This window comes from Pelmatolapia mariae, linkage group LG18 (assembly GCF_036321145.2).
Source record: "Pelmatolapia mariae isolate MD_Pm_ZW linkage group LG18, Pm_UMD_F_2, whole genome shotgun sequence".
In the NCBI taxonomy this organism is placed as follows: domain Eukaryota; kingdom Metazoa; phylum Chordata; class Actinopteri; order Cichliformes; family Cichlidae; genus Pelmatolapia; species Pelmatolapia mariae.
In genome coordinates this window covers 32,138,138-32,154,940 of record NC_086243.1, presented here as the reverse complement: position 1 = coordinate 32,154,940, position 16,803 = coordinate 32,138,138, and the positions used below count along the sequence as shown (strand labels likewise).

The 16,803-nt window shown below is 39.7% G+C and overlaps 2 protein-coding genes across 2 annotated transcripts; both read right to left on the bottom strand.

Annotated features, from left to right (window-relative positions):
* Positions 1 to 496: 496 nt before the first annotated feature.
* On the bottom strand, positions 497 to 15,597 carry LOC134617007 (zinc finger protein 260-like). Its single transcript, XM_063462150.1, has 4 exons — positions 15,406 to 15,597; positions 13,124 to 13,387; positions 7,997 to 8,893; positions 497 to 1,471 (listed from the first exon to the last, which is right to left on the bottom strand). The coding sequence occupies exons 1-4, from the start codon at positions 15,575 to 15,577 to the stop codon at positions 693 to 695; spliced, it is 2,112 nt and encodes a 703-aa protein (XP_063318220.1). The 5' UTR covers positions 15,578 to 15,597; the 3' UTR covers positions 497 to 692.
* On the bottom strand, positions 1,478 to 5,125 carry LOC135932203 (uncharacterized). Its single transcript, XM_065469569.1, has 4 exons — positions 4,956 to 5,125; positions 3,738 to 3,975; positions 1,555 to 1,918; positions 1,478 to 1,493 (listed from the first exon to the last, which is right to left on the bottom strand). The coding sequence occupies exons 2-4, from the start codon at positions 3,958 to 3,960 to the stop codon at positions 1,478 to 1,480; spliced, it is 603 nt and encodes a 200-aa protein (XP_065325641.1). The 5' UTR covers positions 3,961 to 3,975; positions 4,956 to 5,125.
* Positions 15,598 to 16,803: the final 1,206 nt, after the last annotated feature.

Below are 16,803 nucleotides of genomic sequence, written 5' to 3'. Positions count from 1 at the left end.
GCTCATGCTTTTCATTATTTAAATTGATTACTTCGACAAAATCAGTCTCATTGGATTGCATAAATAGTAAATCAATACAGAGTAAAGGTATTTAATAGCAGAAAACAAGTCAGCCTGTATGTTAATGAGAGAAATGATACACCAGATTAAATATGAATAATGGCTGATTTGGACTTGCAAACACAATTTATTTAGTGTTAGTTTGAATTGTGAACCTGCAACCAAACTATGTGAACATCTTTTGGGTGTCTCATTAATTAAACCCAGGCAGCTAGAATAGGTAAACAGGAACTGTAATATAGATCGAGATATGTTTGTTTATATAATTAAAACAACATTTTCTGATTTCATGTAAGCAGTGTCAAACATAAAGAAAACATTGGGAAATAACAGACAACACTGTTATGTTGTTTCATATTTGGGACCTCAAACTTAAAAATTCACAAGGAATCTAAAAAATATATAAATATAAATTTATAAAACTTATAACCCTTTGGCACATACTGAAGTTTGTCTGTCATGAAAATCAATGCCACAACCTGGTCAGAAAATGACTTCAAATCCATAATGACTTGTGTCACTTTCCAGCTTTTGGATAGAGTGATGTAATCTTGGCTATAGAATACAAGTGTCAATAAATTATTTATCCATTCTTGTTTTTCCATAATAAAGTACATTCCACATTTTAAAACTTAACTAGTATGAATTCTCATGTGCCTTTTCAACTGTATCATCTGAACAAAACCTTTCCCGCAATTGCTACAGGAATATGGCTTCTCAGACGTGTGAATTCTCATGTGAGTTTTCAAATTCGTCATGTCACTGAATCTCTTTCCACAGGTGTTACAAGGGTGGGGCTTCTCACCTGTATGAATCCTTTTATGTTTTTTGAATCCTGATGAATCGCTAAATCTTTTCCCACAGGTGCTACAAGAATATGGCTTCTCACCTGTATGAATTCTAATGTGGGTTTTCAAGTTCATCATATGACTGAAACTTTTTCCACAGGTAATGCAAGAATGTGGCTTCTCACCTGTATGAATTCTCATGTGAGTTTTCAAGGACTTCATTTGACTGAAGCTTTTCCCACAGGTAATGCAAGAATGTGGCTTCTCACCAGTGTGAATTTTCATATGAGGTTCCAGTCCAGATTTCTGAGTGAATCGCTTCCCACAAGTCTTACAACAATATGGCTTCTCACCTGTGTGAATTCTAATGTGGGTTTTGAAGGCTGACAAGACACTAAAGTTTTTTCCACATGTGCTACAACAATATGGCTTTTCACCTGTGTGGACTCTCATATGAGTTTTCAGGTTTATCATCTGACTGAATCCTTTTCCACAGATACTGCAAAAATGTGGCTTCTCACCTGTGTGAATTTTCATGTGAGTTTCCAGTCCTGATTTCTGAGCAAAACCTTTCCCACAGGTGCTACAAGAAAAAGGCTTCTCACCTGTGTGAATTCTTACATGTTTTGTCAAGTGACATCCATACTGAAAAGTCTTTCCACAAGTGTCACATTTTAGAGACTTTTTACTTTTGTCAATTTTACACTGATTCTCTGGCGCTGGAGAGTTGTTTACACTGTTACTGTTCTTCAGCTCTGGTTTTCTAGTAGATTCTGATTCCACATGCTCATTTTCTCCTTGATCCTGGCTCTCTGGTGCAGGAGAGTTGTGAGAAAGGAGCTGATCTCTGTTTGGTTCAGGTTCACTTTCATCAAAAGTCACCATGAAGGTATCAGTCTCGTCCTTCAATAAAAGCTGTTCTCTTTCCTCACTGGTGCAAAGTTCCTCTGGTTCCTCTTTAATCCATGGGAGTTCTGGGTCCTCCTGGTTCAAACTGGAGTTCCTCTCCTGGTTACACACCTGCTGGTCATGCAGATCCTCTTGCTTAAAGACACACTGTTGCGCAAGATCTGGAGGGACAAGTGGACAAAAATATATTCTAATTTTAACGATTAGCAGTACTTTAATGGTTGTGAACTGTGAACATGTTGCTCACATGTACCACTGAAATTTAGAGTGTACAAATGTGACAAATTATTTGGACACTGAAGCAAATTTTTGAGCTCAGCAAAGTATTTGGATGTTTGTGATACTAAATCAATCAATCGATCAATCAAAGCTTTATTTGCCACATGCAGGTTGCCCTGAAGTGAAATGGGACACCCCCCCCCCCGACCTTACACACACAACACAGACATTACATGGGGATACAAGTCGGAGATCGGTAGCGTTACAGAAAAAACACTGAAATGTACACTACAATGGGAAAGGTAGGACAGCATGAGAACAGGAAACAAAAAAACTCCTCTGCACAAAAAGCACATAAATGTCCACAGCACATCGAAGGCGTTTGGAAAGGGAGGGGGGATGAGTGTGTGCATATCAGTGTGTATGTATGTGTGTGCGTGTCCAGAGTTCAGCTGAGACAGTGTCCTTCGCCCTGCCAGGCTAAGTAAACAGTCTTCCAGCCAACCCAGGTGGCCTTGCATAGAATGGGAGGAACACAGTCGTTATCAGGGAGTTTGTGTTTGGCTCCAGCCTTGAGCCCACAGCTAAATATGTATGAATTTTAAAGTATTGGTTTTCTTCCAATTTAATTTAGTTTGGGAATGGAGTTATAAGGTACAGCTGCTTTGCTGGCTCTGACCTCTTCTATGGTGGTAAACACATTGACTGCACACGTCCAAACACCATGAAAAACACTCTTCTTATATGATCAACTTCATTTTAGTAACCCATTAATTGTATATTATGAAAACTGAATCTAAAAATTAATCCATTAATTAATCCTGGGAATTGATCAAATTAAATTTCACACATTTCCATTCTACAGAAAAAAAACTTAACAATCTTTAACTTACACTGATGACAAAAAAAAGAAACTTCTGCTGTTGGGTTTGTGTCTCTGTAGGGGTGCAGACACTTCACTTCTTGCATTCTGGTGAATTTTTTTCACATGAATTAACATTTTTTTGCATCCTTAAAATGCAGTGATGGGAATAATGGCGTTAAAAGTAACAACATTACTAACGCTGTTACTTTTGTCAGTAACTAGTAATATAACTAATTACTATTTCTATGTTTACAACGCTGTTACAGTTACTCATAAGAAAATGTGGTGCGGACACGTTACTATTTTTCAACACACATACGGTTGAAGCTGTCTTCATTTAACCAGGAGCTGGGGGGGGGGGGGAATCGCACGGGTGCTGCTGATTGGCTGAGGAAGAAAAAAGTAGTCATGGTAAACCAATCACATGACCAATTTAAGATGACACATAGCAACAAGATGTTATTTCAACCTAAGACAACCCTGAGTGTCCATTTTTGTGTTAAAAGTGGTAAATGTGATAAAAAAAAAAAGTGATAAAAAAAATATACGCCATAATTTTTTCCTGAATACTATCGTCACATTTACTGTCTAAGGTCAGTGGTAGGAAGAGAGAGAGTGAGATTTGAGATGTGAGAGATTTGTGATGTGTAGCATGTTTGGAGTGTAGTTAGTGTGTTGTCTTGTGTAGTTCGTGTCGATAATTGTTTGTTTTGTGTATAAGAACAGTGAAGCCACTGCTGCATGTCAAAGTTGCTGTCAAAAAACCACCAAGCCACCATTTACACTGCAGTCTGCAGAGGTGCATTAATTTTACTTATTGCAGTTGGCCCTTAGATTCCTGCTATGCTAAGAAAAAGAAATGTTACTTCATTATTTTTAAGGCCAGTTTAGCATACCTTTACTGTATGTTGTTATTTCAGGTTTCCAGATGGTATCCAGCAGTCTGAGCCGCTCTTCCCCGGTCCAGATGATGATGCCCTCAGCCTCCTGTTTCACTACAAGCTGCTCTCCCTCCTCTTGTTGCTCTTTAATCTGTGGAAGCTGTGGGTCCAGTGTGGAGTTACTCACCTGGTTACAGACCTGCTGGTCATCCAGACCCTTCCCCTTATCACAGTTCATGTTGCTGTTGGTTGTCTTAGGAGCAAATGAACACAAGAAAAAGATCTAATGTGATTATAGGAGAACACACATAAGCAAATATATATCAGCAAGACTATGAATATGTTGCTCAAATAAAAACTACTTTCAGCAGCCTGCTTATTGATAAGAGACACCTGCCACAGCAGGAAGCCCTAGGAATCCAGGTGCAGGTGTGTCACAGGTTAATATTGTTTAGGCAATGGCACTTCCCCACAGGTGCCACTAGTGGAATGGACTCTGGGTTTGATGTAAACTGGACGCTTTGTCTGTCAGTTTGACAACCCTCAGGTCACATCAGAGTAATAACAATATGTGGGAAAATAATAACGAAGACTAGAACATTTGCCATACCGTTAATTAACTTTCGCCTGTTTTGAATAGGCACGGTTATTTGCTTATTGCTGTATTCGCGGTACGCTTACGCGTGGGAGTATCACCAGTTAAACTCTGAGGTTATTTTATGTTTCTTTTTCAAAACAATATGAATGACAGATTGCTGTGTTTAGCTAACCCCACAAAGTGCCGTTTGTAGGCGACGTATTCACACCGATTACTTCCTGGTTTGTCGGTATCGAGTCCTGGAAAGCCGCACCCGTGACACATCTGCTCACCCTTACCTGGTAATACAACACCTGTTAGATAAACGGGCCTGCCTCCACCTCGGGAAGTCTGCGGATGCTGACGAAGGTGAGGTGTACCACCGGCCGCAGAGGACTGTCGTATAGCCGCGGAGTGAGTCACGCTGCACGGAGTGGACCGTTTTTTCTCATTATGTGAGTTTAATGTGTGATTTCATCTCCTGCTAACGTCACTTGTGTGTGTTTCACTGGATGTTTAGCACTCAAAGTTTACAGTTTAAAGAACTACGCGCGGTTTTAGTCTGTTAGCCTACAAACTGAGCTCTGACCAGGGTCCTACATGAGTCCTACACCTGTGTTAGTTCAGTGACACCGTTAGAGTTTCTTTTTTCATACCTGTATTGTGTAACTATTATCTCGGGTTTACGATTGATCTTCTCATACTGGACAATCGTTTCTTTAAATCCTGAGAAGATTTCTTCAGCAGCAGTCAGGCTTTCTTTTATAAACTCTCACTGTTGCTTCAACAGCTGTTGATTTTCGCTGTTATGCGAGCTAACGGCACATGAACACATCGAGTAGTAGTAAGTAAGGGTTGTGGCATTTTCCGCTGTTCTTCTGAATTTCCGGGAAACTGGTCATATCAATGGCGCATTGCTGCCCTCCTCAGGTCATTAGTAGAAACTGGATGTGATCCTCTGTGTGTGAGAGCTGCTTCAGCTCAGCATCTTTCCTCTTCAGCTCAGTGATCTCCTGCTCCAGCTTCTCCTGAAGCTCTTTGACTCGACTCACTTCAGTTTCCTGCTGGGATCTGATCTGCTGCTTCAAATCAGAGCTTCTTTTCTGGATGAGATGGATCAGCTCAGTGAAGATCTTCTCACTGTGCTCCACTGTTTGATCAGCAGACTGATTGATGGCCTCCACCTCCTGTTGAAGCAGCTTCACATCTTTCTCTCTGTCCTGGATTCTCTGCTGGATGTTTTGTCGACTCACCTCCAGCTCTCTCTGCCTCTCAGTAGGAAGAAGAGTGAGGGTTATCAGACTTTATTCCAGGAAGAGAAACACTAAATTATTCCTATGTGTTTACCCATTTTCTGTTCAAAACCCATAGAAAATATAATGTCATGCTTTTCAGTTCATCATGTAAATCTCCTAAATTAGTAATTCTGTTCTCTACAATAATTCAGATAATAAAAATGAACAGAGAAATTACTGATAGTGATAAAAACAAACAAATGAAAAAGAAAAAAACTTGACAACAAAATAAAACTCAGCACACAAACTGACTTTGATAACTTCTTTTCTTTAGTTACACAGACTGAATCCTACACTGGTCTTTTGCTGCCCTCTACTATTTCTCATTGGAGTTGTATCTATGAGAATATAGAGAACCCAAAACTGTGTTCCACAGAAACAGAAACGTTATTGTTGCAGTTACATTCATGCGGCACTTCACCTTGTATATAACATATACAGGACATAGAAGGGAAGTTTACAAAAATGGACAACAGTTCCAGACAGTAGATGTCCTTCGTGTGGCTGTCTTCACCACTTGGAAAAATGTTCCCACTCACCTCATGGAAGTGCTTGCATCAAACAAATATTTGAAGTGACTCATTACCAAGTTTATGTTTGGAACTTTGATTTCTGTTTTGGGGGGGTTTATGGGTTTTTTGGAGGTGTGGTCCTAAACTTTTGATAAACTGTAAAACAGCCTGTTTCAGTTTAAGCGTTGTTTTCAATAAATTGCATGCTCAAAAAATGTTTTGTCTCACTGTCATTTCTTCTTGTTGCAAGTTGAAGCTCTATTTGGAACCTTGTTAAGATCCAACCATGCAAAATACGATTTTCTTTGCCATTTTTCAAGTGGTCTTAAATTTTTGATCAGGACTGTATGAGGAGATTCAAGTGGGGAATAGACCACAGCTAACTTTGCACACACTCACATAAATGGGGATACATCGTATGACTCTTTTTCCATACAAAGTGATTCCTATATGAGTGCAGCCTTCTCCAATCAGATAATAATGATAAAAAGGCCATAAAAATCTATAAAGTACAAATCAGTTTGTCAGTAAAATGCATCAGTGTTGCAAAAAAGATAAGACTTTTGGTAAATCTGATGATCTAGCCCACAGATAATGCATTTCACCCAGCAGAGAATATACATTGTATTAAAAACATGCTCTATGTAAAAAATCAGTGAAAGTGTGGCACTTCCAACTGATTTTTAAATCAAACCTCAGAACATAACCTGCTACTGAGCAGGGTTTGTGTTCAGAATCAGTTACCTTGGTGATTTAGCAAGGGAAAAAAGAGAGCCACTGACACAATCTAACCTTTTAATCTCCATTAATGGTACATCCCTTTGTACTACAAAGCAGGGTTTCATCATATTCAGGTTAGGTTAACCTAGTCTCAGTATGGTTTTTTTGTACTAGAAAGGTGGTTTACATCTTATTGAGGTATATCACCATGGTAACATATGCTGTAAAACTAACCTGAAATCACTGCCCACTGACCAGTCTGATACAAAATCAACAATGCTGTAAAATAAAATAATTGTCCCCTCACTGATCTATTTTGTACATATTTGTTAGACTTCCACATTAAAAATGTCTGATTTAGGGTCAAAAGCATTGATGAGACTTTGAAACATATTAAAAGTTATTTACTGTCACATTTACATGCAATTTCCACTGTAAACCGGCAGTTATAGTACATAAATATAATATGTGTGCATCATTAATTAAAGTAGACTTATAAAACAGAGTGAGGCAAGTTTAAGTAATGAAAAAACATTTTCTGAATTTATGTAAAACAATATGCCTCGCCTCGCCTCTGTCAGTGCGCCCCAGGGTAGCTGTGGCTACAATGTAGCTTGCCATCACCAATGTGTGAATGTGTGTGTGAATGTGTGTGTGAATGGGTGGATGACTGAATGTGTAAAGCGCTTTGGGGTCCTTAGGGACTAGTAAAGCGCTATACAAATACAGGCCATTTACCATTTGAGAAAAAAAAGTGTGAAACAAGACAGAGCGCTCTGATATTTCAGAGATTACACCTTAAAAATTAATTATCAATTAATTAATTCATTAAAATACTTAAGTTAAAAAAAGAACCAACAGTTGTAAATACAGTTCAAGAGGACAGGCACATGCTGAAGTTTACGCCTCAAGAAAGGCAACACCACAACATATGAAGTGACCTTGAATCCATAATGATATAACATTTTTGGTCTTGTGTTACTTTCTAGCAGCTTTTAAACCTGTTCAGAAAATGACTACGGAATAAATATAATTAACAATTATTAGACTATTACTGTGGAGATCATAATAATAATAATTATTATTATTATTATTATTTTATTATTATTATAACTAAAGCTCTCCCAAATTTTTTAAGTAAAAACCTTTAAACTGTATGAATTTTCATATGTCTTTTCAAATGGATAATCTGAATGAATCTTTTCCCACATATGCTACAAGAGTGTATCTTTTCCCCTGTGTGAATTCTTATATGAGTTTTCAATGTTGATGAAACCGTAAATTCTTTCCCACAGGTGTTACAAGAATAGGGCCTCTCACCTGTGTGAACTCTCACGTGGGTTTTTAATGTTGATTTTCGACTGAATGTTTTCCCACAGGTGCTACAAGAATACGGCTTCTCACCTGTGTGAATTCTCATATGACGTTTCAGTTCTGATTTCCAGGTAAATGTTTTCCCACACGTGCTACAAGAATGTGGCTTCTCACCTGTGTGGATTCTGATATGATGTGCCAAAGTTGATTTCTGACTGAATGAGTTACCACAGGTGTTACAAGAATATGGCTTCTCGCCCGTGTGAATTCTCATGTGAGTTTTCAAGTTTATAATTTGACTGAATCTTTTTCCACAGGTGCTACAAGAATGTGGCTTCTCACCTGTATGAATTTTCAAATGTTTAGTTAGTCTGGATTTATCGTGAAAAGCTTTTCCACAAGTGTCACATTTTACAGACGTTTTTCCACAAGTGTCACACTTTACAGACTTTTTACTTGTGTCAGTGTTACACTGAATCTCTGGTCCAGGAGAGTTGCAAGACAGTTTCCGGTCACTGTGTGCTCCTGGTTCACTGTGATCACTTTCCTCGTGGGTCACCACGAAATTATCAGACTCCTGCTTCAGTCCAAGCTGCTCTCTTTCCTGACTGGTACAGAGTTCCTCCTTTTCCTCTTTAATCTGTGGAGACTCTGAGTCATCCTGGTCCAGACTGGAGTTCTTATCCTGCTTACAGATCTGCTGGTCTGTGAGATCCTCTTCCTCCTCCTTAGAGACATGCTGATGTTGGAGGTCTGAAGGGACAAATCGAAAAAGAAAAAACTGAAACATCTGAAAAAAATACATTTTAATCTTCATCCGTAGTAGTCTCAATGAAGCATTGCTTGACTCTGAAATAATGCCACTGTCTACATTCAGGAAGGAAGGATTGTTCATGATGATAGGATGAAGAAGCATCATTAATGCAGCTGTACAGCAAGCACTAGGGATGGGTACCGGTATCCGGTGCCATTATGGCACCGGTTCTGACATAAACGGTAGTAACCAGACCGAAAAGCAGCGCACATTTCGGTGCTTTATTTCGGTGCTTTTTTTTTTTTCTTGAGATGCCATACACTTTGGATTCTAGCCAATCATTTTACCTTTACAAGGATAGTAGGCGGGCCCAGGTACGTACGTTCTTTTAGAGCAGAGCTACAGATTAAAAATGCCCAAAGCGAAGCGGTCAAAAGTCTGGCTGTACTTCACAGCAAAAGATGCAAACTCAGCAGCCTGCAACAAGTGCTTTAAGCCCCACGCCCCCGGTACCGCGAGCAAAAAGGAGGAGATCACGTTTAATCGGTTATAACACGGGTGAGAAATATAAGTCCAGACATGTGTGGTATCCACAGAAACCTCTGAATCTCAGCTAAACTGTCATATAAACCATTTCTACAACCACCAAACTCAACGAAAACAAGCCATGATTAAACGAGCAGTAAATGCGCACAAGTCCGCTAAACAAACAAGGCGAACCAGAAATTCTCCAGACTTCATGTAACCGGCTAAAGAAAAGCTGGTTATCTTCCAGAGCTATCACCAATTCCAAACACCAAGTTTCACCACACTCTGACCAAAATTCACTGAATGAGCCGCAAAAGAAGACCACAAAAACATACAGCGGCGCAAATGCGCTAAGACAGAAACTGGCTTACCGTCCAGATTTCCTCGTTATTTTCGCCGGTAGCCGGTAGCCATGTGATTATCAGCAGTTACCACGCCTACATAGCTGCATCAGAGTCGTTTTCCGTCAACAACCTCCATTTTAGACCCACCTATAGACACGTGACTGGACAGACGTAACATGCAGTAAATTTGGGCCCACGTGGGTTTTGGCCTTGGAACGTCTGATTGGTTGAAGTGACGTGAACGTGGCATCGTTACTGTGACTCTACTGGCTCAAACAATTAAAAAGAGGTGTCAATCATGCAAATTGACCAAAAGAAACCAAAGTTACAGCCCCTCAGAATTTAAAGGGCCAGAGGCCAATTAAGCGCTCCATGGCAGAAAAGGCCCATTACCATGTAAATGTATGGTTAATTCTTCAAAAACGTATTTTTTTAAAAAGCATTTTTAGGCATGTTAATAAAATTAATTAATGTCTGCTCTTAAATACCTAAAAAAAACCACTGGCATGGTGTCCAATTGTGTGCCAGAATTGGACATTTTTGTACAACGTCTGGATATTCATGTATTGACAGCGCTGTAATTTTTTCACTGTTTTACTTTAAAAACATAAATTTTTGCACAGATGATGTTTATATTTTGTTACGGTTCTTATCATTTTGCAGAAAAAAAGAGACTGCTAAAAATAAAAACATGAGAGGTTTTTGGACGAAGTTTGTGTTCTCCATTCTTTAAGCACCGGCTCGAGCACCGTTTAAGCACCGGCACCGTTTCAAAAGTACTGATTTGGCACCGGTATCGGATAAAACCTAAACGATACCCATCCCTAGCAAGCACTGAGCATAAACGCCAAAGAAAAACTCCCTTTTAACAGGAAGAAACCTCCACTTTTACCATGAAGAAAAGTGGACTGGAAAATGGTTTATAAATAAAGGTTGCTTTAGATTTTTCCAAATGTGCGACTTTTGTGTCACTATTTTATGCCTGCATAGTCATGTGACAGCAAAAACATGTAAGTATGTAAAATAGAAAAATTTTATCGTGAAATTGGTTCATCATCAAAATATTGATAATGTTCCCAGAGGAAGTGTAACATTAAGCGTTAGCTGCAGATGATTCTAACAGCAATAAACATGTTGGATTTCCTGCTATAATTACATTCTTATTAAAAACAAAAGTTAATCTGTTGGGTCTTTATTTTCTCTGATACTGAGAGGGCACAGTAAGGACTTGGCTGAAACATTAACCTTGTCATAACGAAGGCTTGTGAGCTTACTGTTCGAAATCGGGCATATTCAAGTTCATATTCTGTATCTTTAACCGCTGGGTGTTTGAATAAACATGTTTGCTAGGGATGCACCGATACTGATACCGGTATCTGGTATCGGCCTCGATACCACATTTTCTAAAGTACTCGTACTCGTTAAAAGTCACCCGATACCGGGGACCGATACCACGGTCTGAGAAATTTCTATGTTTGAGCGGCGTGTAAGGGGTTAATCACAGGCGCCGAGTGCCCGCCCCCAGGCCCCGGCTGCAGCTCAGAGCTGCAGCAAACTCTTGCAAGACGAGAGAAAATGTCCAGAGACAATCCATGTACTGTGAAAATAACACAGGCAATTATCTAGTACATTGCATTGAGTGACCAGCCACTCTCGGAGGTAGAAAATGTTGGATTCCTGCATCTCCTCCATGTTCTGGAGCCCAGATATGATGTCCCAAGCCGCCAATACATGACTGACACGGAGCTGCCTAAACTACACAAGTCCGTGAAAAAACATATCCACAGCCTACTGCAAGCCTCCTCTGCGTTTAGTTTCACCACGGATATTTGGACAAGCAGTGTTAGCCCCGTGTCGCTAATTAGCCTAACCTCCCAGTGGATAGATGAGTTTCACGCCGCAACGAGCCATATTACATGCCAAACAATTCCGCGGCTCGCACACCAGCCAGGCTATAGTGCATGTGTTTGAGGAAATGCTCCAGACATGGGGTATACATAAAACATCAGTACATGTTGTGCTTCGTGACAATGCCAAAAACATGATTAAAGCCATAAATGACGCAGGGCTCCCAAGTCTGCCGTGTGTCGCGCACACGCTCCAGCTGGCTGTTCACGAGGGCTTATTAGCACAGAGGAGCATAGCTGATGCTATAGCAGTGGGGCGGAAAATAGTTGGGCATTTTAAACATTCCGCCTTAGCCTACTCCCGCCTCGAGGACATTCAGGGACAGCTCAACCAGCCAATAAAGAGACTGCAGCAGGACGTACAGACGCGCTGGAACAGCACGTATTACATGCTCCAGTCCCTCATTGAGCAAAAGCGAGTGCTGGGGGTGTATGTGTCCGAGCACGAACTCCCTGACTATCTCACCGCTCACCAATGGGCTCTTATGGAGAAGACTGTTGCCATCCTCGCACCTTTTGAGGAACTAACTAAAAAAGTGAGTAGCTACGAAGCACTAGCCTCTGATGTCATCCGAGCTGTGACTGTGCTAGTGAGACTTCTAAACAGAGAAACAGACGAACAAATTTAAAATTAAATTTTGGGGTTTTTTTTATAATTATTTATTCTGTAATATGTTGCATACAACATGCTTTTCATTTTAAATAAATGTTCTTAATTCCAAACTAGTGCCTTGTTTGTTTGTTTTTTGTTAAATTATATGACTAAAGCTGTTACCTGTAAATTTAAATCATGTTTTTATTAAGTACTCGGTATCGGTATCGGCGAGTACTGAAATGCAAGTACTCGTACTCGTACTCGTACTCGTTTTCCAAAAAGTGGTATCGGTGCATCCCTAACGTTTGCAGAATGCTTGGATTTTTTACACTCAAGTATAATTTTGTTTCTTGTGGTTTTATTTTGGCAGGTGTCAAAAATTCTTCTACCTAGGAGAAACCTTCACTTTGTTGGCGCCAGTGACCGGCAGCCTCGCCTCTGTCAGTGCGCCCCAGGGCAGCTGTGGCTACAATGTAGCTTGCCATTGCCAGTGTGTGAATGGGTGAATGACTGAATGTAGTGTAAAGCGCTTTGGGGTCCTTAGGGACTGAGTAAAGCGCTATACAAATGCAGGCCATTTACCATTTAGTAACCTTCAACAGTAAAAATAAACACATTTAAAATAATTTTATTGAAATAAACAAATCCCTATATTCAGATTGGATAAAGTGCTTTTACCTTCGACTGACACAAACTGTAGGTTTAATGTTAAATGTTCACAGTTTAGAAAAGAAATGCATTAAAGTTACTTATTGCAGTTAGTCCTTAAATTCTTCCTAAAAGTAACTCTGAGCTCTGATTAGCATCCAAACTGAGTCATATTTATTTTTCTAAGACCTTTACAGTTTTACATACCTATTCTGTGTAAGTTTATTTCAGGTTTCCAGTTGGTGTCACTTAATCTGTCCTGGTCTTCCCTGGTCCAGACGAGGATGCCTTTGCCTTCGTGCTTCAGTACAAGCTGTTCTCCCTCCAGACTGGTGCAAATTTCCTCCTCTTCCTCTTTAGTCTGCTGAGAATCTGGGTCCTGCTGGTCCAGATTGGAGTGACTCTCCTGGTTACAGACCCGCTGGTTATCCAGATCCTCTTCTTCCTTACATTCATCTTCGTGTGGAAGATCTTGAGGAACAAAAACACACAAGAAAACATTTACTAATGTGATGATGGAAAAACACACACCTGAGCAAATATATCCCAGCATATGTAACTATGTCCCTCACATATGAGTGAAATGTTTCAAGGGTATTCCTATGAGTTCTGACAGTCTTATTAGCAAAGTTGTCACACTTTCAAGCCCCACTTATGCTGGGCACTGGTGCCTTCACAAACGGAGGCCCACACCACACTTATGTTAGAACTGCTTTTCTGTTGTTGGAGGGGAAGAGACTCAGAGTAGGTCAGTGGCACATTAAGAAAGTCACATACCTGTGAACTATATTACTGAGGTCCACAGGCATGAGTCTGATCAGTAGGGTTCATTAAATCTATTTATTTTTAATCAAAACATTGTTTTGTATTGCTGTATATACATTATAATAACATGGACATGCATTTAGTATAAACAGGTGATTGCAACTGTAATGCAAACAGTGCAGCTCCATGCTAAACTTTTGCACAATCGCATGTGTTTCATGAGACAGATCATACACATTTATTTCCTGAATTAAACAGCCTACTGGAAGCAAAATATACCAACCTAAAGAAGTAGAAATGAAAAAATTCTATGTAAATGTATATTATTATTAGATAAGATAAGAAAAGAAAACCACAACACATCAATACTCGGTTGATGCCGGCCCTTGTTGTCTATCTTCTATCTTCTCCTGGCTGATAGACTAATAACAGCACAAACACGAGTAGACCAAAGACTGGTTGTACACACAGATGATCTCTGCAGACAGATGGGCTATGAGTAGTTGCCCACAGTCTGCCAACGGACTGCTAAGGCACTGCCACTGCCGAACCATAATTTTGCCCTAAGGGCTTCTCGAGGACAAATGTGTTGGTTGCAACCACAATATAGAAAGCTGCTAAATTAAAAGAAATTAAATTAAATGATAAAGTTTGATTAGCTGTTGAAACAAATATGTGATCTTGTTAAGTGTGTAATAATGTAGTGTAAAAGTGTAATAAACAGCTAAACCTACTTGGAGCAGAGACTGCTGAGCCACTGCTGAGGGCGATGTAAAATGACCCTGAATGATAAAGATCTGGAAAAAGTTTGTGGAACATCTGAAAAACTGTAATTTTTGCCTCAAACCAACGTTGCCCTGATGCCAAGAAAACTTTCATAGACAACGGTCGAGAAATGTAGCCAGAGAGAGGATGCAGAGGATGCAGTGAACATTCCCTGAGCCCTCACTTGCTTTTTTTTTTTACACTGTATTCTGCTATGGATTCCATATCTTGTGACACAGGCATGATATTTTACTCAGTTTCGGTTATACTGGACCTGCAAGCATTTATTGTGTTGTTTATGAGATTTTTTACACCAGAAGTCTCAGTGGAAAAGCACATTTGTCATGAGAATTGTTTTAGTTCACCTGGAAATAAGTGCATTCATTTTTAATTAGGCATTCACGCATTTGTTTGTTTGTTTTACAGCAGGAATACTCTGTCAGTTTCTTGGTCATATTAAAGTGAGGATGCAGCAAATATGATCTCAATTTCATATTAAAGACGGGTGTTACAGATGAAAACCTCTGCCTATTATTGTTTCTTTGAAAGCGATTGTGTTTAAAGAGCTTACAGCACAGCACAGCTCTCTTTATGTTGATACAGCTCAACTAACAGTCTCAGTCTTCATCTCTCACTTACACGAAAGTTATAAATGAAATGAGAAGAGTAATTATTATACTTAGTTGTTAAAGTAAACGGATGGTTGAAATACTAATAACAGATCGAGTATTGTTTCCATAATCTCTACACGCACGTGTATCCGCTGGGAATAAACAGAAGCGGTCGTATTAAAAACATTAACTTTAAATTACAAGGCCCAGCCTAAATACTGCCGCTAGCCGCTTATCGTTTAAGACAAAGAGAAGCACTTCTATTATTTATGTAAAAAATAAAAAACCTCAGAGTTGCAAACTGGGCTGTGATTTAGGTGCTGCGTGAGTCATCCCAGTTTTACATACCGATTATGTGTAACTTTATCTCAGGTTTCCGGCTGATATCCAGCAGCCTGAGCTGATGGTTGATTTCCTCCTCATACCGGACGATCGTTTTTTTAACCTCTGAGAAGATTTCTTCAGCAACGCCAGTCAATCTATCCCTGATGAAGTCTCTCAAATACTGAACTGAAGACATTGCTGAGCCGTAACACAGACGCATCGTTTCCGTTCGTCCTCGTCTTGTGTTGGATCTGCGGAAAGCTTAAGGAGCGCCCCCTTCAGCTCAGGCTGAGAATTCCAATCAGAAACAAATCCTTACAGTGCAGCTAGTAACGTGGACACAGGCGCCAAAACTTCATGCTTGGAGCAATGACTGTAGTCATTGGTTTGGAGCCATTATCTTGAAAATGTATTTATTTATTTTTGCTTTCAATCTTAGGAAACAGCTGTTATAAAACAGAATTTTAGCTACTCTGCAAATTCAAGTTTAACTGAGAACTGATATCTGTGTAGTGCAGAACTGCCGCAGAAGTTATGCGGAGAAAATATGACCCCAATTCCAAAAAAGAAAAAGGAAACGGAGACACTGTAAAATGTAAATAAAATTGAATTACATGATTTTGCAAATCTCAGATTTAAACTAACTACAACATGAAAGTTAGTTAATGCAATGTCTCTAAACTAAAGTCAGGCTAAAGTCAGGCATAGAGCGGATGAGTGAATGTGGTCTGGATTCTGTGGAGGAAGTCATGGTTTCAGGGAAGAAGGACACAATACCTGCTCATCTGGAGGACTGAGGACCTGAGAGTCTCAGAGCTCTGACACAAAACCTCAGAGGACGGATATTATTGATGGACGAGTTTGTAGACTCACATCTTCTACAACTGAAATAGTTCTCCATCACACCACCAGCCCACAGACTTCCAAATAACATAAAAATCATACATGAAACTAGTTCCCTCATTTTACAGTAAAGGGTGTTTCCTTGATAACATGTGGATGCTTTGCTTTGCTCCATAGACTGCTATTGTTCCTTCAGCACTGGTGTGATCACATTATAGAGACAGATTACAATAAATTATATAGTTTCAAAAATAAGGCAAATATTGGACTGGCGGTGCTTCCATATTTTTATCCTTTAAGTAAATTATCTTTAACTGCGGCTGTGTCCCCGAGCTAATGGGAAGCAAGGAGAGGGGCTTTAACAGGGGACAGAGCTAAAACTGCAAGTTTCAGACAGAATGAGCTGAGGCACTGCAGTACAGCCCAGTAAAAGATAAAAACTGAAAACAAAAATTGGGGATTGAAATGAGCCTAAGGTTCTCTTTCATCAAAGTATCACTGATAAATTACAAAGGCCCCCACAAAATATGAGTTAAAACAAAACATACTGGAAATCTCTGACAGAAAGTCCACGTTAGC